Here is a 23,441-nt window from a genome sequence, read left to right as displayed (position 1 = left end):
GAATTTCTTATATCACATACTCTTTGCCCAGTATTGATCCACAAGCAAGTATCTGACATCCCCACACTCAGTTTTTTTCCATCAACCATGAATCTTCAATAAGTGGCTTCCATAATAGAATTTCCACTCGTCCATGAAGACATCGATGTCCTTACAATCTACAAATACATGCTTCATTTCTTTTGCCAAATTCCGTGCAAGTAATCTCCTTTCTGAATAGTGGATGTAGACACTGCAGGTACTTCAAAACTGGTTTCGATATTGGTAGTTTCTTAACCAGTTAGCTATTATGTTATTTGTTTCCTTGTGTTATTTTTACAAGTGGAAATAGCAATGCCACAAAAATATAGGAGGTTCCGTTAAAATGTAGGAAATATAGGAGTTTATAGGAAGAGACGCAAATATATAGGAAAAATAGGAAATATAGGAGTACTGGAAAGCCTGTTATTATTGATTTTACTCAAACAACTTGACTTTTGACAATGTTCCATTCATATTTACTTTACGTGTTATACAGCGTCTTTAAGCTCTTCATTATGTCTTTACAATAAGCTTTCAATTAGCCATCTCCTTATGATAGTTTTTGAGATATGTGGAAGAATTATTTGTTTTTCACTGATTTTCCACTGACGTTAATGTTCATGTTTCCTGCTTTCTTTGTCTATGTTCCATCCATATTAGGACAATTTGCTTTTGGAATATAGAATCTACATAGCCTCTTCTATATTTGAGCTAAATTTCAGCCTTCCCCCCAAAGTCTGTTCACATCATTGCAATCGGATAGGCGCTTTCAAAACTCAAATGTAAAATAATACAAAGGGAAGAAAGAATATATAGGAGTAGTAGAATCGTTTTGCCATGGTACAATTCGAGTAATTATTTAGATAACTAATAATTATTTAAATACTGAAAACAAATATTAGGATGTTCGAATAACAGAAAAAAAAAAATAACGCGAGTAGTTTATACCTCTACAGCACGTAAGCTGAGTTATAATTTAGTATTTCGTTTTTTAAAGAATTTGACAAAAGATGAGAGAACTTACCGTAAGTTGTTCATTGTCTGGATCCATTTGGATGGCCTTCAACCACTCTCGAGTAGCCTGTTGGAAATTGTGCTTCACATGAAAATAGTAGGCTCCCTTGTGAATTTGCAGCAGTAACTTATAATGGACTTCGGAGTATTTCTCAATCAGCTCATCCAAACGTGCAATAGGATCGATGCTCTTCTTCCAGTACTGAAGTGCAAACAAATTCATGTCTGCTGGGAAATTCGAGCCACCATTAGAAGCTATAATGTAGTACTTTTCAGCTTCGTCGTACTGTTTACAGAGTTCATAATAAAGTCCAGCATAATGGTTGACCAAGCTGTTATTTGGTGCCAACTCAAGAGCTCTTTCTATGCATTTCCTTGCAAGATCAAGATTTTTGTATGGTCTGGGAAGACCCCACAAGCCTTTAGCGCACCGGGCATTTACTAACGGACAATTAGGATCTGTTCGAAGAGCTTTGTTAAATAGCATCAAAGCCTGTTCTAGAAGCTCATTGAGCTCTTTCACTGCTTTACCCATCATCCGCATGGACTTGTGTACATTTAGGTAGGTGTTAGCTAGGTGAACCATGCAAGCAGGGCTTGATCCATAAACTAATGCTGCTTCAAGAGCATTTAACTCTTCTTTGGTCGCTGGTGCATCCATACGCTCTGATCGACGAATTCTTCCTAATGTTTTTCCTAATAAGAAGTGCCACTCTCCATTTGTCGGATCCAAACTTATAGCTTCTCTAATTATATTCGCAGCTGCCTTTGTACCATGATATCCATATTCCATCAAAGTCGATCCTCGCAGCGCAAGAACTGTGGCCTTTACTGTACTTGGCAAATCATCATAAGTTTTCAAGCTCTTAATAAATCCTTCAACTCCTTCCCAATCAATTACTCCACCAGATTCTGAAGGTATTATATGATTGTCTTTAAAGTCAAGCTTGCTTAAGGATTCAGCTAATTTGCTCATGTTATTTTCGGTAGCTTGAAGAAACATCACATGTGCCTGACACGCATCTACAACATACTGAGCGCCTTCTTTAATATTCACGAAGTATTTGTCTGCAAGATATTTGCGTGCTTCTGCTAAATGAAAAGACGCTGCAACATAAGCCCCTATCTCAGAGTGTTCATATATCATGACTAAGCTTAGAACGAACTTTCTATAGACATCCTCCTCGGCCATTTTGAAATTTTCCTCTCTTGCTTTCAAGTATTGGATCATGGCTTCGTGAGTTCCATTCCCTTTCAATGCCCACGTGAAAGGGCACGATAGCGATTCTAAGCGTTCATACAGTCTCACGCTAACACTACTGTCTCCAACAACTGGAATACGAGAAATATTGTTATCACCAGAAACTCCAATCACTGGAATATGAGACACAGTGAAGTTATTATCAGAAATGTCTTTACGTAGCTCTTTCTTTATGGGTGTACCATTAATTGGTTGTGCTTCTATTGGCTCTTCTTTGAAATCTCCTTGTCCACGTTGTTGAGTGCGAGAAATCTTGGTTTCTTCTTCAATCTTCTGTGTGGCGTGACTATCTCCATTTTCCCGTGGCTGTTGAATGTAATACGTCTCTACTTTTGGAGCACAATTGCTGATTTCTGTCAAATCTGTGTACTCTGAGTTATGATGAGGTTTTGGACTCTTTCGGTCATCTTCAAAGCCATTTTCTACTTCTACTAGGTCGTCCTCCAAATCAACACCCTGTAATACAAGTCTGCGAGGCCCTTTCTTCTTTCGCATAAGATTGTCGATGTGGCGAAACACTTCTCCCTGCAGTTCAGGGCTTAATGGTGAATTTGAGGTCATATTTGCTACTCACTGGTGTTGAATAGGATATTCAATGTTCTCCAAACACAACTGAAAAAAAAAGAAAAAAAGAATGTAGTAACCCTTCCAACAAGAAATGTAAGTACACTACTACTTACATTTTCTAAAACTTATTACTTCAAAACAATGCTACAAATTTTTCTTAAAACTAACACTTCAAATTAAATTATATACCATTTTTTTTTTTTTACTATACACTTGATATGAATATTCGTAATATCTAAAGCTTGGATCTTCACAAGTATTTTTCCCCTCTATTTACAGTACATCGCAGAACATTTCCAACCACTAATGGCCGAATTTGTAAAATAAGAACAAGAATTGTAGGAATGATTTTTAAAAAAATGGATCAAAAGATTACGATCTTAGCCAATAATTATATTTTGGATCAGAGGCCACAATTTTTGAACGACCCCTAAATCGAGTTTTTTTTTTTTTTTTTTTTTTTTTTTTTAACGGAATAAACACATAATACTGAGTTAAATGATAGTTTCGGTCTGGCTATACTATATATAGTTCTCCAGATATAAGGCGTACAAGAACATTTTTGATTGAAATATATTGGATCTTTTGATCCAATAAAGAAAATTTGAAAACATGAGCATAATATCGGTGCAGGCGCCCAACAAAGAGAAGAATCAGGAAATATAAAAACAAAGGAGGTATGTGACAAAATAGCACAACACGGCCTTCTATTAGTTCTAGAAGATTTCAGTGCAAAATGTAATTAAGATGCGAGAGAGACAGATATAAAAGTCACACAAAGGAATTCACTACAACAACAAGGCAATAACAATGGACTTTTTTTTAGTTGTTTACAGTAAGGAATTTATATATCAAAAGTACATTTTTCTACATAAAGACATACAAAATCTAGAAAATACCATGCAAAGTAAATCAAATAGACAATGTACTTAACTCTCGAAAATACAATACATCCATTATTAATAATAATATAAAAAAAACTCTGCCGTGGGCCCAACTGCGATACAGAGCACTTAAAGTTAAGACTATAATAAGAGAAAAGAGATGTAGAACAAAGAAACCTGAGGAGAAACCTGTATCAAGAACAGAATAGAAGGTGGCACATACATAAAATAACAAGCGAAAAAGGAAATTATGAGCATAAAAGAAAGTTATATGCTAAACTAGGAGATCTAGATAAAGATACTGGGATGGAAGGCATCTTCGAAGAGATTAATGGAAAATAGAACATAATCAAGAGCGCGACATTAAAGGCAAGCAAAGAAGTAATGAGGAAATAAGAAGAAAACAATGAAAACAATAGTTTGATGCAGAATGTAAAGCAATAATTAAGAGGAAAAATAAGCTTGGAGCAAAATGATACACAGAACAACCGGAAATAACGTAGCAACATATAAAAAAAAAAAAAAAAAACTAAGAAGAAAAGCAAATTAAATGTGGAAATAAAAGGAACATGCTGAAACAGCTAAGAGAGATAGAAAGGATGCACAACCAAGCAGATAAGAAATTCTACAACACAATGAGGAAAGTACAAAAAGGTTACCAACCAAGATAGGCAGGCGCAAAGAAGGAAACATGTATTACAAAGAAAAAGTAATAGGAATATGGCGAAATTACATCGAAGAACTGCTAAGTAATGGATAGCAAGAGCACTACAGATGAAGATGATGAAAATACCGTTAACGACGAAACCGAACTCCAACATTAAATGAATTAGAGGCAGTTAAAAGGCTAAAAAAGTTTTGGGGAAGAAAATAATAGTAGAGATGGTAAAGTATGGTGGCAGGAAGCTGACAGAGGAACTACATGAATTGACATAATATGGAAAAAGTGAGAAATACCAATGAATGGAACACAGAAATTATATGCTCACTATTTACAAAAGGAAAAAGAAAAGACAGTACAAAGTCTAGAGGAATCACGCTACTGGAAGTCGTCTAAAAGATAATGTTTAGCATAATAAGTCAAAGACTGAAGTCAGACGCTGAGAAAGAAATAGCGAATATCAGACAGGACTTCGAGCAAAGAAAGGTACTACAGACCAAGTTTTCGCAATTCAACAAATAATGGAGTGAATGAGTAAGTAAGAGATTGGTGCAAAGGTCCTTTTGCACCCTTCAATGTCGAAAATTCAGTAACAAATCTGGCATGAAAGAAAGTAAAGATAGAAAACATACAAGCACAGTGATAACAACACTAGGGTAAAATTAGTAACAGTGGAATGTCCGATGCGAAGTCGAGTTAGATTTTGTTCCTTCTATTGGAAAGATCTTTAAGCTGGTGGTCCAGGCAACAAGTGTAAGTTTGAGTACATAATTTATTGTTAACAGCCTGGTCCACTTCGAGCTGTAAGCGCTCATGCAACTGAGCAGTAAATATTCGTGCTGTGCACAGAGGAATGAAGCTTTCTTTCTCCTTCATGGGCAGCAATATTTGCTGCACGGTCTGCCTCTTCATTACCAGCTCTGCCTCTTCATTGCCAACACGGTTCAGAACCCAGCAGAGTTGTACCTCACATCCTGTGTTAATAATTTATGATATGATAGGAGGATTTCCTAGATGAAATTATGATTACTTTGTACATCAAGGAGGCTACTCCGCGACAGCATCGCAACATATTAAGATTCTGCGTATGATGTGCAGAGACAAAAAGTTTTAAAATTCTAACCAGTTTAGCAGTGAACATTGAAGAAAAGGCGAGTAATTTCAAACCATAAGTATATGTAGCTGGAAAAAAAAGGCACATCCGACAGAATCAGCACATTTGGAACCATCAGTAAAAAGACAGTGAAGTCATGAGTAAGAGGAAGTAAAATTCATGATGGCTGGTGTTTAGCTTCTTGTTTTGGGCTAGATGGAAAGAAATAGCTAGAAGAGGTATCTTCCATGAGGGTGTAGGTAGAAAATCCAACTAACGTAAGGGAGGAAAAGTTCTAAAGTACTATTTCCAAAAGCTCTATTAGAGTTGCAACGTGCTTGATAATGTTGCTAGTAATCTCCAGCTTGTAGTGCAAGTCATGAAAGATGGTGAAGCATCGATTTTAGAAGGGCAAAATAATACATCAATCGATTATTAAGCCGAACTAACGATGCCTCGTGCACGTCAACATACAAGCTAAGATTAGGATTGGTACGGAATGCATCAGTCGCCAAACGTATGCCAAGATGACGAACAGATCTCGGTTCGTATAATGTGGTAAGTCTGTCGGATCCATAAACAAGAAAGTATAGAGTATACTATAAGAAAGCTATTTAAACAGAAAAATCATGGCAATGAAAAAAGCAAAAATTTCCAAAATTCTAGTTTTTTTTTTTAAAAAAAAAAAGCCGGCTTTTTATGTGCAAAAAACCATCGATTCAAAAAAGCCGGCTTTTTTGCATCTCTAGCCTAGACCAAGCTACGTGTGACCAAATTTTGAAAAGTTTCGGTCCATTCGTCTGGTCCACAGGCCCCACAAAGATAGACAGGCAAACATAAACAAACTCTATTTTATTTATATTAGAAAAGTCAGATCCGCCTTTATTGTAATAATAGAGCGGTGCTTGAGCGATTGATCGTAGAAATTCAAACTTCGATGAGTGATAATTTCATAGGCTTGTTTTATTACAAGTTTAAACTCTTTAGTCAGTAGAGAAGAGGGCGTGAATCATGGGTCAGAGTTGATGACAATAGGTTTTGTTGGGTCTGTGGGTCACAGTGGGTGAAAGTGGTTCATGGTGGGTGGTGGGTCAGAGTGGGTCACGGTGGGTCGTGGGTCACGATGGGGGGTGAGTCAATTGGTCGTGGCTAAAGTTTCCATTGCCCCACGTCCTCTCTGAACTACAGTGTTGAAAATTAATCTGTGAAAATCAATTGCAATTGATCAATCAATTGAAAGTAATTGCTCTGGAAATCAATTACAATTGAATTAATTGCCAATCAATTTCAATTGCAATCGAATGACTGAATTCAATTGCAATTAGTTTCCACTGCAATTACTTTCAATCAATTGATTAATTACAATTGATTCTCCATTATTAATGGCCAACTGCAATTAACAATTAACCATTACTTACTTCAATTGTTAATTGCAATTAACAATTAAATTTACAGATAAATTGTTAATTGTTAATTCAATTGAAATTTGCCCAACACTGATTCAAACGAACTACTATTAGTAGTTTTTTTTAATGTTTAGTAAAAATTACTACAATTCTGAATTATATATACAGAGGGTCCAAAAGTAGATATACAGTACCTTACTAATCAGCTCATTGCATTTCATATCATTTCTTTTTGTTATCCATAAGGTAGTCTTAGTTTCTTTATAATTTGTTCTTAATGTGTTTTCACTTAATTTTAAGCTAAGAAGAGTCGAAGCAAATAAACCCATAAACTAGAATGCTATATTTCATCAATGCAGGGGTGTATATCTCGTTTTGGGCCACCCTGTATATTTAGTTTAATGTCCCACGGTTATGTTCTTTTTAGATTAACGGAGGCGAATGATAAAATGAATGATTATAAAATAAAATTCTTGTGCTCTTCCGAGCATCGAACCCGGGACCACAAGTTAGCAACTAGACCAGCGAAGATGGTAATAATTTTGAATTAATTCAAAGTTATTCATGTTCGGGCTCACTAACAGCACGAGTCTAAGCCCAAACGAGATTAATCAGTAATAATAGATAATGAGATTTTCAGCGTAATGATTTACTTACCGTAATTTCCTTATTCCCTATTCATAGTAAACACTTCAGTAATGACAAAAAAAAAAAAAAAAAAAAAACACCTCACATTTACAAAAGAAAACAACACGTCGCAAATCAGTACATAACCAAGTAACAAGGATGGGACTCAAGGACTTGAAGCTACTTTTGCTGACAACAGCGAAGGCAAAGACCAATGTTAGCTAGAGTCAGCAAAATTAAAATTGAAAATTTATTATAATGTGTCGATGAAACTCTTCTAAGTGTAACTTAATCATTCAAGATAGCGTAAAGTCTTTTGTTTCCTTCTCTCTCTCTTTATTGTATTCATTCAGTTTTCACATGAACTATTATTTTTTCTTGTTACTGTTTACAGAAAATTACTATATATATATATATATATATATATATATATATATATATATATATATATATATATACTAGTTTGACGTCCTATGGTTTGGACCCTTTTAGCCTAATGGAAAGTGAAATTACATGTTTGTGCTCTCCTATCGGGATCACCTACACGAAAGACATGTGCGCTAGCCACTAGACCAGCGGAGACTGCTATAGTTTTGAATTAATTTAAGCTTATTCATACATGTCATAAGGACTTCAAGGAAGTATTTTGTTTATGACCGATTTCAACAATTGCTTCACAGAAATGAAAGGAATCGGCAGAGGATGTTGAGTATCCCCCTCCCCCCCCAAATGTTATTGGGAATACATTTCTGCTAAGTAGATCACACTTAAGTTTGAGCAGGTCGGTTTCGTGTTCTTATTAAATACCAAGGTTTTATCTAGTGCAGTTGGAGGATGTACAGACTACTATACATGATCAATCTTCTTAATATCGGCCTGTCGTTTCCAGCTCATCCTTTACGGTGAGAGATCAGGATGAGAGAAAAAAAGGAGGTAGAACCACAGCGAATAGAACAAGTATTTGCAGTGCGCAATTTGTTATTAGAGATGCGCAGGAGTCGAGACACACTTTGTAAAGTTCGAGACGAGTCGAGACAAACGTATTTCTCGACTCGAATTTTCGAGTCGAGTCCCGACTGTTCGTAGAAATCGAATGTCTTGAAAATCTTTCTATAATTTTTAATATTATTTTGAAGAAAGTATCCACTCAGAAACAGCCTTGAAATCAATTATAGCATGTATTACTTTAGAAAGGTACAGAACGCATAAACTTAATAGTTAATCTTTCGAGATCAAGATTTAATTTTCAGCTCAATTCAGTTAATTAAAAATAATTAATGTCGTGGTATTTGATTGTACTTCAAATATAATAAATAATAATAATAATAATAATAATAATAATAATAATAATAATAATAATAAATTTGCATAAAACTATTATTCATAGCCTATGTCTAGTTTGTATAAAACTATTGCGATAAAGTGAATTTCATAAATTCTCTGAATGAGTAATTGACAGTACAGTAGAGCGTCGATTATCCGAACGTCGGTCAACCGAATGACCGCGTAACCGATCTGTGTACTCGCTCGCACCTGTTACTCTCCCACCCTACCGTCCATCACCCCCCTCAGTCCCAAACCAAGTTTCCCACAGTAGTCGCCGCACTGAGCCACCGCTGGCGGAACATTGCTTCTAATGGGGCCTTCATAAGGCGCTGCTGACCGGCCAAGCCGCCAGTCGCTGTTTCAACAATCAGCACACTTCTGTCGGTTTGGCACTGGCTGTAGAAGTACAGTACAGTTCGATTATCCGAACAAACCAGTTTTCCGAACACCCATGTCCCCCAATTACTTCGGATAATCGACGCTCTACTGTATATAGTAATTTAGCATAGTTATAATTGTTGATTTTTTCGTTCCCATAAACGCAATAGGACTACATAACTTTTGGATTATTTGCTTCCCCAACTATTTTGAGGCTTTAATGTGTTGCAGCATATCACGAGTTACGGATAATATATAATGTAAATTTGTTGTACATCACATATTATGATACGAGACTATTTTACATTGTATATTACAACTGGACCTTGGTGCAGTGGCAGAGCGTTGCATTGTCTGATAAATCCCGATACATTCATCATGACGATATGGGAAGGCGCGAATCCGTCGTATTCCAAGGGAAGAACTTAACACCTGTACTGCGGAACGGAGACAAGCTGGCGGCGGCTTAATTATGCTCTGGGGAACATTCACGTGAGCATCCATGTGTCTAGTGGAGCTCGAGCAAGGCATCATAACGGTCGAGGCGTACCGCGCACTGCTTGCAGAGTACGTACACCCCTTATGACGACCATGTTTCCCAACGGTAGTGGCATTATTCGACAAGATAATGCACCATGTCACAAGGCTAGGAGTGTGATGGAGTGGCTCGAGGAACACAGAGGCGAGTTCGAAGTGATGTGCTGGCCCTCCAAATCATCGGATCTGAACCCAATCGAACACACTTCGGATGTGATTGAACGTGACGTCAGAGCGCATCGCCCCCCTACCCGGCATTTGCAGGAATTAGGTGAGCTGTGTGTGCTCATGTGGTGCGAACTCTCTCCAGCGACCTACCAAGGATCATTGCGTCGACGCTAAAACGCGTCGCCGTTGTTATCCGTGCCAAAGGTGGACATACTGACAATTACGTAGGTAGTCAATGTTCTGGCTGATGTGTGCGTATATTTTAACTCGTATATTTTGTCCCGATTGGAATTGCGAGACGTCTCGTAACTGTCGAGTCGAGACAGGCTTAAATCTCGACTCGGCTCGTGCGCATCCCTGTTTGTCATTAATCCAAGAGTAGTCCAGTATCTCCAAAACGTTCAATTACATCTTGTTTACCTGTTACTACTATATTCTACTGATGGTAGCTTTTCTGACTACTACTTTATGTGAACGGTTTACTGAGAATCCGAGCACCAAAATGTGTCACGGAGCATCCAGTTGGATATGACTGATATGGGCGTTCCCTATATAGTGACGTAGCACCAAACCGTGATGTCACGGAACATCCAGTTGGAAATGACTGCTGTATGGTTCCCTATAGCGACGTACACACCAAACCATCCAGTTCGAAATGACTGATATAGAGCGATCGCTACACTGACGTACGTAAAAGTGCAGTTACCGAGTTTTAATCTCTCTTACGCACGTACCCCGAGTACGATTTCTGATGCAAGTGCAAACTCCCTCATACAAATTCGAATAGTAGTTCTGATTCTAGTTCTTTAAGTCATTATGTCTCATCCTATATAGAATCGCTGCTAAAATAGAACAAAATTCAAAAGATATCATTCTCACCATTAGTTGGAGAGTCAATACCCCCCCCTCTCTCTCTCTCCTTGAAATTCTCATGTTTACTGTACAATGCATGAAGTAATTCAAAAGGAGAGAGGCTTTTAGTCTACATAATAGTATCACGATTTTAGCCTATACTCTTCATGCTAAAAGAGAAAGAAGGTATTAATTAAAGAATTGCTTTCCTTTATTTTGATTTGAGTTAGCGTACTTTTCAGCAACAAGACTATATGAGACGTGGACCAGGACCCACAGATTAACATTGGATCCGAACTACAGGAGTTTCTGCCGGGAATCGATCCCGGGTCTCTCACGTCATATGCTATCCACATAATCAAAAGGGAGCTCTACAGAATAGCTGGAATGAAAATGTGGGAGAACCTCGGGAAAATCATGGAACGATACTATCCACCACAAATTTACATGACTTAGGATCAAACCAGGAACTTCTAGAATCAAGAGATTACAATGGTTTATACCATCATTATTATCCAGTGCACGGAGAGTCCAGGTAACAAAATCTTCCAAGAAGGAAAATAACTGAACGTCGAGATTTTCGAGCAGTTATTTTTGAGTGAGACTGGTGCATGCTCAATCTAAGGAACTACACGGTATGAACTGGAAAAGGAACAGAAGGTAGGTTTATTTATTTATTTGTTTATTGAAGTTTAGCATCTCTTGTCACCACCGAGGCTATATGAAACGTGGATCTAGCTCAAGGCAGGAATATGTTCAAATTTTAATGCTCTCCCATCGAGAATCGAAAATGAAATGAAATCTTTATAGGTCTCACGGTTATGCCAGTTAGGCTTAAGGAGACGGTGATGATGAGAGAGAAGTGAAATGAATAAAGTGGGAGGAAACGGGAGAACCCCGAGAAAACCCACGAGCACGGCTTTGTCCACCACAAAACTCACTTGGCGCGAGCTGGGATCGAACCAAAGACCCCATGCACCAGAGGTGAACGCTCTACCACTGAGCCAGTGCTGTAGAGACCTGCACGGGCCGGGCCTGGCCCGAAGCCCGGCCCGGCCCGCGGGCCGGGCTTGGGCGGGCCGACTCTGTTATTTCTTTGGGCCGGGCCGGGCTTGGGCGGGCCGACACTGTTATTTCTTTGGGCCGGGCCGGGCTTGGGCTGGCCGACACTGATTTTTCTTCAGGTCGGGCTGGGTTGGGGCCGATCAATTGCAATTCTTTAATAATCATTGACTTTCGTTAAACGATAATTGGAATAAAGCCAAACGTTGAAGAAGTGTGTCCGTGAAAAATGTTACAAAGAATGCAATAGCTATTTACAGTTTGTGTTGCTTAGCAGCTCCACTTTCACTATAGAGGATTGCAGGCATTATGCGCTAAATTGAGCTCTGACCTTGACCTTCACTGAACTCAAAATATAACAAGAAGGGGTGGGAATGGTTTGCCTGTCCAAAAATCAATTAAGTTAGATTTTTGTTACAGGGAATGGAGTTTTTGTTCTCTCGATGACAGCCAAAGTTCTAGGAGGCAATGGTACCATTCGGGAGGCAAGCGTTAGGTTGTAAACCAGAGTTTAGAAAATGTTTCTAAGGTTAGGTCAAATTTAGTACTAAATTTTGAGAAAGAGTGGGGCTTGAGCTAATTTTTTAAAAAAATTATCGGGCCGGGGTCGGGCCAAAAACTTTTAAAATTTATTGGGCCCGGGCCGGGCTTGGGCCAAGAAATTTAAAAAACTTATCGGGCCGGGCCGGGCTCGGGCCGAAAATCCCCAAAACTTTTCGGGCCCGGGCTGGGCCGGGCCTAGGTACGTTCGGGCTGGATTGGGCTCGGGCCGAAAAATTCGGCCCGTGCAGGTCTCTACAGTGCTGTCCCCAGCTTTATGTTATGTAGGTTAGCAAAACTGTTAATGTTTCAATACTAATCTTGCTCAAGGAGAAATTAAAACATAAAAAACACCCCTTGTATACGCCACTGGAATTATGTACAGAACAAAAATACTAGTTTTCTGACAATATGCGTATTATCTAAATAAATTTCGAATAGGAAAATAAGAGAGGAATTACATAGATCTGTACGGTAACTCCGTAATCATATTACTGAGTTAAATGCGGCCTACGGAATACACAATAATAGTCTGTATATAAGTACCTGCGTTACACTACTGCATTGTTAATTGTTGTTAAGAACTTTTTTTGTTAACTCTACGACTAATTACAAGATTCTAAGAATCATTACACATATAATCATGACATTTTACACCTGTACACAATGCTTCGTAATTACGTATGGAAATAGGCCTAACGTGCTTCTATCATACTCTTATAGATTATTTGTAGATATGCTTGGTTATACTAGAAAATGACACCAACTTAAACCAAATGTATCCTACACTTTCCTGGTAAGAACAATTGATGTATTCATAAAATGTCAAATACAACAGTAGCTAGTAGCCAAATATGGTATCTACTTTTGATCATTTGCATGCATTTTAATACTGTAACTTACCGTCTTCGGGCGCTGAATCTATGTAAAGATAAAATTATAAAACTTCAAACAACATATATCAAGAATAAACAAAACTAAGCACTATTTTTGAAGTGCTATTAACAGTTTTCCAACCTTCAAATCTGACGATCGTCAGCTATTCCTCGTAACTATTTAATTTTCAGTGTTACCAACATTTCCATATAAAAATGAATTACTTCTTGACGGAATAATCAGAAACGAAACAAAAAAAAAAAAAAAAAATCATTGATGTATTTGACTATCAAATCTGTTTAAATCACAGTCAACAAGCAAGCAATATTCTTTCTGTTGTGAATAATGAAAAATATCAAACACAGTACGTTCCGAGTCTAGTAACAGGCAATTACGAGCTAAATCGTTCTATTTAAAGAGGTGGGGGAGAGGAAAGTAAATCAAGGTGTTGGATTTCTACCAATCAATGAGTTAAAAAGCAATAAAATTGCTGTGCAGTTTAACTTTAGGTATACCACTCGAAAGAATTGTGGGAAAAAATTATTTTTTCACTAACTTTCTTCTTATTGTCTCCAAACGATTTGCACTGCGTAATATAATATCCCACTTAGAATACATGAAATTCAAGTGACCACCAAAAATAACTGTTGAAGTACTACTATTTTTTCATGATTTGCGTGTAAGTACATCTGGAAACAAGGGCGCCCATGTTGTGGTTTCCAAGGGGAGGAAGTATAAGCGACATTTCAAATGTAGTCTCAAATTTTGCGGGGGGCCGCGGTGGCTCAGTGGTAGAACGTTCACCTCTGGTGCTTGGGGTTCCGGGTTCGATCCCAGTCCCCGCCAAGTGAACTTTGTGGTGGACAAACACCGTGTGCGTGGGTTTTCTCGGGGTTCTCCCGTTTCCTCCCACTTTCTTCATTCCACCATTTCATTCATTACTCATCATCACCGTCTCCTTTAGCCTAACCGGCATAACCGTGGGACGTAAAACTCAAAGATTTCATTTTCATTTCATTTTCAAATTTTGCGGTAACTATTCTAAAATATCTATTGGGTTTTCGATCTTCTGAAGCACAATTTCCTCTAAAGGAGGGGAAAAGCGACCCACCTTTCCCACCTGATGGGTGCCCTTGTCTGGAAATATGCCATTAAAGCCACAGTGCAGAAAACACACAGCAATCAGTGCTAGGTATCCACTAAAAAGCAGGAATGGTGGCTAATCTAGTCAGGACAGGGCGAAGCTGGTAGAACCGCGTAGGAGTGCGTTGGTAGAGAGCAGACACGTCAGCGATGCTAGATGTGAGTGTAACCATGATTGAAACATATGAGTTTTGCGGTGATACGAGTTCCTATATCGCTTGTAATGGTTTGATACTAGTAACGCTCATTTGTAAAATAAAATGTATCTTTTGCAGAAATACCACACCATCAGAAAATAATATGCAATGCATTCCTTTTTCATATACATCTCTTTATTTTAACTGTCGTATAGCACTTGTAATGATTTTACACCAGTAACCCTACATCGTCAAAATACATTGTATTGCTTACTATTTAAATCAATTGCCTACAGGAATTCGTTCTTTATTAACATATGTTTCTCTGCATTGTTCAATTTTACCTGTAAATTTTGCAAAATGTGGTTCGCCTAAAGGTAACCTACACCAAATGCTGAGTCGAATTTGGCTTCAGCGAATCTCAAAACCAAAAGTACATGTTCATTGTTGAAAGAATCTTCGAAGAAAATCAAAACTGAACAGAGGGAGATATACTGACTGACTTGTGGCTCCCTCAATATAATATAATAATTATAATGAGGGAGTAAATTCACCGGTCACCTCAGATTCAATAAAATATAACCCGAAAACGAATTTATGACAGTCGCCCGGAGAAGAATTTAGTGACAGTTGCCCGAGGAGGTCAAGGACGTAAGCCTCCTTAATTTTCGATGATTACCCACTTGCACGGAAGCTAGGGAAACAAGCGTTAACATTCATAATAGGTTCAAATAAGTTTGTATATTTAAAAAATCTTTTTCATAATTTTCATTTATTTAAAAATCATTCGTTGAAAAGTTTTAGAAGAAATTTAAGTTGACTGCCGGCTTTATTTTTCCTGCTAGTGTTTATGGCTTCCCCTGAATTTCTCTGCATTCTATCTTGCGTTGTGTTGCGCATGTTATCTAACGTGAGCGAATGCTAGCCGCTGATTGGTAAACTGACAGCCAATCAAAGGCCTCCAATAGAATGTATTAAAAGGTGTGACAGGAGTTCTGTGTATCAGTTGTGACTTCGTATCTAAGGCCTGCTATACACTATAAGATAGATCCTAGGAAATCTCTTACGATTTGTCCTAGAGTCAAAATCTCAACGTGTATGGCAACAGATCCTATGTCATTTCCTGTGTTCTGAACGATCCTATGAGATTTCTCTTGTTTAGAGCACGCTCTATTTCAGAAAGAAATTTCGATTTAAGCGACATCAGGTGAGAGAAAGTGAAAACAAAACAAATGAAAACACAAATGATGAGGTATCTTCTGATCGTGCAGGTTTACTTTAGATGTACCACTCGAAATAATTGTTGAAAAATTATAATTTGTCACTATTTCCTAAATGATTTGCGTTGACCGACATGAAAAATCTTACATAGCATAGATAAAATCCCTGAAGGGGACCAACAAAAGCAATTGTTGATAAACTACAATTCTTTTACGATTTGCGTACAAATACGGGGTCAAGATATATATATAGTATAAAAACAACAGTGCAAAAAACGCAAACCAAGTTGTGCTAGGTTGTTTCTAGAAAGTACGAATGCTATTTAACCGAGTCAGAGCAGGGCTAAGCGGACTCCCGAGCGTCAGTGAGGGGTGCGAGCGAAGGAAGCAGGCGCGTCAGTTGATGTAGTGAAAACGAGTGCGTTTTGGCAATGATACGAGTTTGAATAGCACTTGTCATGGTATCGTGGTAGTAGCGCTCCACTCGTAAACAAATTATAGCTTCTGTAAACTATGCAGAAATACACCGGTGGTGGAAAATAGTAACACCGGTCAACTTTCATATGCACTCACTTACGTAAAAGTTTCGCAGAAGGGGTCCAGAAGTAAGCAGAACATACAAAATTTACAGGAGAAATGGAAGATGCAAGTACTTAGACCTAACACAACCTAACTAAATCTAACCTAATGAAGTTAACTAGCTTAAACTAACCTAATATTAATAGAAGTAAGCGAAATTCTATCACTTTTTGAAAATTGTGTTGGACCCATGTACTAATATAATCTAACGTAACATAACCGTAACTAACCTGAACCAACCAACCTAAACTAAACTAATGTGAATATAAACCACCGAAATTGTAGCATTTCTTAGAAAAAATAGCTGGACCCTTTCTGCTAAACATTGTCTCACCTATTTTAACCGTCGTTAAAACATTTATAATGATTTTACACTAGTAACCCTACAGTTGTGAACATACAATACAGATGTATTACTTTGTATTTAATTATGTTGCTTCCAAAAAATTTGTTCCTTATAAATATGTCTTTTCATGCAAAGTATTAAATTTTACTTGTAAATCTTCTAAAATGTGGTGCGCCAAAAGTATACCAGCACCCTTCTGACTTATGCTTTTTTTTTTTTTTTTTAGAGGTATCCAATTTAACAATATAGCGCCTGATATTAATATCAGTGGGATGTGCAGTGTAGTTAGCATAGTAATTCTTCAACTTTATACTTTTATTAAATAGAACTATTTCACAATGTTGATATACTTGATTCGGTCAGACAGGAAAAATCTTCACGTGTATGGCACACAAGGGTTAAGATTTCCTACAAGATATGTCAACATTTTTCCGAAGATAAATCCTAAGATATTTCCTAGGATTGATCTCGTAATGTATAGCGCGCCTAAGTGTGCTAGAAATAGCCGTTGTTTTTCGACGTAAAAATTCAGCTTTAGTAGTGAGTATTATTATTATCAGCTGCTGCTGCTGTGTATGCTTGTGTGTTGTATGTTAATATAACCACACTTGAAAAGCCTAACAGACCATTGAAACTGAACAAGGACTTGTCCTGGAAGAGGGTGACAGTCCAATAGATGGAATGTGTTGTCTGATAGTAGCCTATTTGTAATTTGTTTCAGATGTTTTAGAAAATTTAGAAGAGTTTCAAATAATTTCGATTCTCATTATTTTTTAATATAACTACTCTTGAAAAGCCTAACAGACCATTAGAATTTATTGTTGTGTGAATTATAGGAAGACAAAATGTAAAGGACGTGTTTCAACTCAAAACAGTGTTGTTTCATTCGTTCCATGTCATATTTGTGTCCCGGACGTTACTGGAAATGACATTAGAAAGCAAATGACTAAAGCCAAGAAACGAGCGAGTGAGATGGATTACTGTACTTCCAAAATCTACACTGAAGTTGGGCAGCTATTCGTGGGTACGGGTTTGTGACGGCGATGGCCAAGCAAACAAGCGCCGAAGTCATTGCATCCTGTTAGGAGGAAATATTTAGGAACAATATCTGATCCCGATATCTCAGCAGATATTTGTATACTAAAACAGTTCTTGACAATAAACAACGGAGGAAATTTTCTTTTTCACGATGAAATATTTGGACCTCAGAATAGGCTACTTGTGTTTGCCAGCGCAAAGGAAGAGAAGCCTTAACATCATAGTCTTCTTTTTACGTTGATGGGACATTTAAAACCTCCAGTAAACAGTTCGGACAACTTTTCCGCATTCATTCTGATATGGGAAGTTCTTTGGAAGAAACTAATGTCATCCCTGTTGTTTACGCCTTTTTACCAAACAAGGAACGTCAGATCTACGATAGACTCTTTACACCTATCAAGAGCCACGTACCTAACTGGAATCCCGAGTCTGTAGTTATGGATTTTAAAATTGCAGTCATTCAATCAATCAACTCTTGGTTCCCAGAAGCAACGATGTCCAGTTGCAACTATCATTTCAACCAGTGTGTGTGTGAAGAAAAGTACAGAAACTCGGTCTAGTGATTCAGTACAAGAGAGTGCAGAAATTCACCTTCACATTCGGTACTAGCTTATGTACCACTACACCTGATTGATGATAGCTGGTTATGTATCCAAGAAGAAACACCAGAAAATGAAACTTTACGATGTTTCTACGACTATTTCATCGACCAGTGGCTTGAAAAGAAAAATATTTTAAAATGTATGTGGAATTGTTCCGGTAGGCTCCACCGAACCAACGTCTCGGAAGGCCGGGACAGGAGGTTGAACAGTTTGTTTTCAATGGCTCATCCGAATGTACACTAGTTAGTGAATACTCTCCGAAAGAATATTGAATACCATGGCCACATTTACGACAGGGTAGCTCTCAATCTTGACGTCAAGAAGAAAAAAAATTCTGCAATTACCACTGAAGATTATTAGTTAGGCTTTGTGTAAACTTGAAAAGGATGGACGTCTAAAGAAATTTCTGAAAACAATTGCTTATATTCAAAAATTAGAGTAATGTAAATTTGTATATACATAAGAATGGACGAGTTTCTACTGGAACAAAAATAAACTTTAAAAAAATGGTCTCCGCTGGAACCAGAGGCATGAAAAAAATTACGAGCTTTGGAAATTGAAAAACAAATTATATGGGGGATGAAGAGAGACTACCTCCGCGGGGTGTTCCCTGGAAACGACATTTGTGGCTGAAAAACTCTTTCTGGGCAAGTGTCACATAGCAAATTGTGATTTATCCAATGTCGTTGGGTCTAGGATAACTGTCCGGGCAACTATCATCATAGGCGCCGAATTGAAGAAAATATTGGGGGTACAATGAATAAATACAAAGTGTCCCAGGAGAAAGGGGCAATGTTTTGGGAAATGATAGTATGGTTGATTCTAAGCGCAAAAGTTCATATGAACATAGGTCCTAATCTCAACGGTTTGAGAGCTACAGGTAGTAAACCATTTTTTACTTTATATTGCATATTGCTCACCCTGAGTTATTCTTCAGAGGTGCCACGTAGCGGATTTGAAAGGTGATGGAATGACCTTTCCAACGATATGCAATATGTGGCAGCAGTATCTTTGGAAGAGAAGTTATTGAGGGATATTTGGAATCAGTATTGCCACCAAATTTCTTTAAATAACCATGACTTTCTCAAATTCCCCTTCCAAAGACAACACTGCCACATGCTGCATACCGTTGGAAAGGTCATTCCATCATTTTTCAAATCCGCTGTGTCTTAACTCTGTAAAACAGTTACAGGGTGAACGATACGCAACAAAGTCAAAAATGGTTCACAACCTGTAGCTCTCAAACCATTGAGATTAGGATCTATGTTCATATGAATTTTTTTTTCATAGAATCACTCATACTACCATTTCCCAAAATATTGCCCCTTCCTCCTGGGACACCCTGTATATCATCATCATACTCAGCAGTTTTCTATCAACTGCTTGATGAAGCCTCCCCTCCCCCAGACCTCTGTCCGCTACTCCGCTGCAAAATTCACGCTGCATTGATCTTCAGTTGTCATAATCAGTGCTGCAAGAGTGTTGGTCGAAACTTTAGTGCTCTATTAAACACAGTTTTGAAAACTGCGTTTTCTATCGAATAAGGCTGTTCCTAATGTTGAATTAAAGGCACGATGAAGTTTACGACAGAAATGTTTGCTCCTCTTTGTTAACTCTTCCTCGGCCGGATTATTTGGGGGGGGGGGGGGGAGGACCCAACCTTTAAGTATTGCGGGGGCCAAAAGTGTCCTGCCACCCCCAAAGTCGGCGCCTATGACTGTCACTACGGGCAAGTGTCTCTCAGTGTTCCGCATCCCCCCAAAACATCTTTCAAAAATGTTTGGTTTTTATGAAACTTTGCGAAATTGGAAAGGATAAAACGATGAAAATATATATATATATATTTTTTTTTTAATCTCTCTTTCGCAGCAGTAATAATAATATATCAAAGGAGAAATTAACCTTATCGCTATTATATTTATATTTCTAGTTTAATGTCCCATGGCTAAGGGAAGAGGGCACGTTGGCTAGTGGTAGTGTCCTTACCTTTGATGCGAGGGTTTTCTGGTTGGATCCCGGGCAGGTAAGTTTATGGTTGACAAGTTTTCTAGAGATCCGGTTCCTCCCAAATTTTCATTCCATCAGCATTCACCTTGCCTTTTAATCATATGTCTACCTTAGCGTAAAGGGCGTAACGTGGGACGTTAAAACAAAAGATTTAATTTTTTTCGAGGCTAAGGGAGAAGGATAATAATAAACGGAATGGTGGAATAAAGGAAGCCACGAGGGTGATAGGATTGATTCAAATCAAATGAAATTAAATGATTCAATTTTACGTTCCACCCATGGGCGCCCGAAGGGGGGGTAGGGGGCCCCACGCGGCATACAAAAATATATGATGCATATTTCCAGCACTGGTACCCGTAAATCAAACGTAATATAGCAACCAGGGAAATGCCCCCTAGAAAATTTTCTTCGGGCGCCCACGGTTACGCTGGCTAGGCTAAAGAAATGGTGATGAGAAATGAATGCAATGGTGGAATGAAGAAAGCGGGATGAAACGGGACAATCCCGAAAAAACCACGAACACTGTTCGTCCACCACGAAGTCCACTTAGTGCGAGCTGGAATCGAACCAGGAACCCCACGTACCAGAGATGAACGCTCTACCACTGAGCCACCGCGCAGGATTATGTTCAACACCGACGGTAAGCGAGACGGGACGAACTCTTTAAAGTAAGATCCGAAACATTACTCAGTTTCAGCACGCACACAGGAAATACACAAATTTGGAATTCGGCCATGAGATGGTGCCGTTAGGTTGAGGACGTGATGCATAAGGGAATGATGGTGGTTGAAGAATACTGCGGAATGAATGAAGCAAGAAGCAAAGGAAATGTACATCACAAAACTTACTCGATTTGGATTGAAATAGGCACCCTTCACATCTGAGTAGAAATCTGTCACTGCGTCATTATCTTTGTAATCAGTAAATCAGCAATCTAACAAAATAATTAATTTAAGGGTGTTTCGATTTTCATATAGGAAGTTAATACCAGTGTTGAATTCAGGCTTTTGTATGAGGGGGGGGGGGGCAATAAAAATTTAAGTTCTAAATTGCAATAGAGCAGCAGGAATCTGCAGCAACGAAACTCGCGATTTGATATTGTCTGGTCGGTTGCAATAATCAACATATTGCCATTTTCCCTAAGTAAGGTTGTAAAATGTTTGTGTGTGTCTGTATCTAATTTCCAAGTTTTTATTTAACTTCGAATTGGATATAGTATACATGAAGCTGCATCAGTTCCCCAAGGAGCTGGACGCTCATACTTTTAGAGATTATTCATTGAGTAGGGCCTATGTGCGAACTTACAAAGGGGGTGAGAAAGCGACTTTTATTTACTTATCGACTGATACGAAAATAAAAAAGAGCGTACCTGTACTTTATATCTGCATGTGCCCTTGTACTTTATCTATGGCTGTGTGTGTGGGGGGAGGGGAATTTAACGCATGTCGCATGTCTTGGGCACATGGATACTTCTTACTATTGCACTACGTAGAAAATTTATGGTATTTCATGTAGAAGTGGTGATAGAACACAGAAGAAATGCAGATCAGGGGGTTCTCATGTATACTATTACCTTCGAATTTATACGAAAACGCGGTTTGTTAATTAGAACAATTAGATTGGATAAAAGAAACTAATTTTCTTTTTAAAAAAATCCTTGCTCTTAAGGCTTTTATTTCAAAAAAAAAGAAAAGAAAGAAAGAAAGAAAAAAGCAAATATTTCAATGTACGTGAATTATAGGTGTTCTAGTGGGGTGCATCTATATTCCAGGGGCTCAGCTCCCACTTGAACATCCCTGAATCCAACACTGGTCAACACGCCTTTCACACAAGGTGACCAGAACTTTTACTTTCAAAAACGGGACGCATACGAATCAGCGACTGGAGGGGGGGGGGTCCACATTGCATTTCGGGACTCAGCAGTGTTTTCAATTTACACAGTACACAAGAAAGAATGATAACACAGCGTTTCTAACTTAAGTACTACCCAAAAATACTTTTAACTACTTCAACACTCAGAATTCCCACTCAATTCCCACTTGAAGCACAGAACACTCAATTCTCATTTGTATATTCAGAAGTTCCAGGCACGGCTGAATCTTCCCAATGAGTGTAGAATTAGCATTGACCATTTATATTTTGGATAATAATTACGGGACACGGGTCATGTTTGCTTAAAAACGGGACATTTAGGCGTCCCGTTTGAGAATCAGAAAAAAAACGGGACAACGTTGAAAATAAGGGACTGTCCCGGCTAAAACGGGACGTCTGGTCACCTTGTTTTCACAATAACATACAAAAGAAAATAATCAAGTTGTTATCGTATGTTACGGAAACAATAATATGATATCAAGACTCCCACATATACAGACTGTTACAATTATATGTTTACCTTTTACTTTCCTGCCTTCAATGTCTATCGCACTGTGTTTGAATGACAATCGTTATCACCATTATCTTCGAAGCTACTGAGGCGTTCGAATTTTCAAGGCACACTGCAATATGAATACTCAAGACTTGTCTTATCAACGTAGCAAAAATTATGCATCACAACTGCAGCGTAAAAACATTTCAAATAGCCATCGGCGCATTTTGACAACTAATCACCAGAGCTGGTTGTCTTAGTAGAAGCACAGCGTTTAAAACGTAGTCCAGAAACTCTTGGAGTTCCTAATTCCACCGCATTGTGGTGCTAGCATACTTCAACCGCATGGTAATGGTAATGGAACGAAGTGGTGAGGAAGACTATGTGTGCGCTTGAATTATGTCGATTTTTACTCGCTATGATTAAACATTTTATTAAATTTTTTTTAAAAAACTCCCTAACTTTGTAGACAGTTTTGACTTTATTTCTCCGGTAATTTACTGGGCTTGAAAAACAAAGCGACTGTTGACATGATTAAATATTGTTGTGCAGAAGCCTCCAAACTTCGGTTGTTTTTCGATGTTCGTAATATTGTAGCGTCCTTAGTTTGCAATCTGTATAATGAATGTGCTATTGTATGGTTTCCTTCATTATATAGACTTGAAATACTATACCGGTATGTAATAACCTGACGTAGTGCCATTTGAAAAATACACCTTTACAGTATGTTG

General features: G+C 38.1%; 1 protein-coding gene across 2 annotated transcripts in view; it reads right to left on the bottom strand.

Annotated features, from left to right (window-relative positions):
- Window positions 1–23,058, bottom strand: part of LOC145666904 (uncharacterized) — a 28,821-nt gene extending 5,763 nt beyond the window's left edge. Inside the window, exons 1-2 of one of the 2 annotated variants that reach the window (XM_081734494.1) lie at window positions 22,738–23,058; window positions 1,046–2,908 (exon numbers count right to left, since the gene is read on the bottom strand). In XM_081734494.1, the coding sequence (XP_081590620.1) occupies window positions 1,046–2,857 (1,812 nt within the window). In that variant the 5' untranslated portion in view covers window positions 2,858–2,908; window positions 22,738–23,058. Of the gene's footprint in view, window positions 1–1,045; window positions 2,909–13,300; window positions 13,438–22,737 lie in introns of those variants that run through there. The other variant, XM_081734495.1, reaches the window with a different exon arrangement.
- Window positions 23,059–23,441: the final 383 nt, after the last annotated feature.

This window comes from Thermobia domestica, chromosome 12, assembly GCF_964235325.1.
Source record: "Thermobia domestica chromosome 12, izTheDome1.hap1.1, whole genome shotgun sequence".
Taxonomy (NCBI): Eukaryota; Metazoa; Arthropoda; class Insecta; order Zygentoma; family Lepismatidae; genus Thermobia; species Thermobia domestica.
The sequence above is the reverse complement of the archived record's forward strand: the minus strand, read 5'-3'. Positions and strand labels throughout refer to the sequence as shown.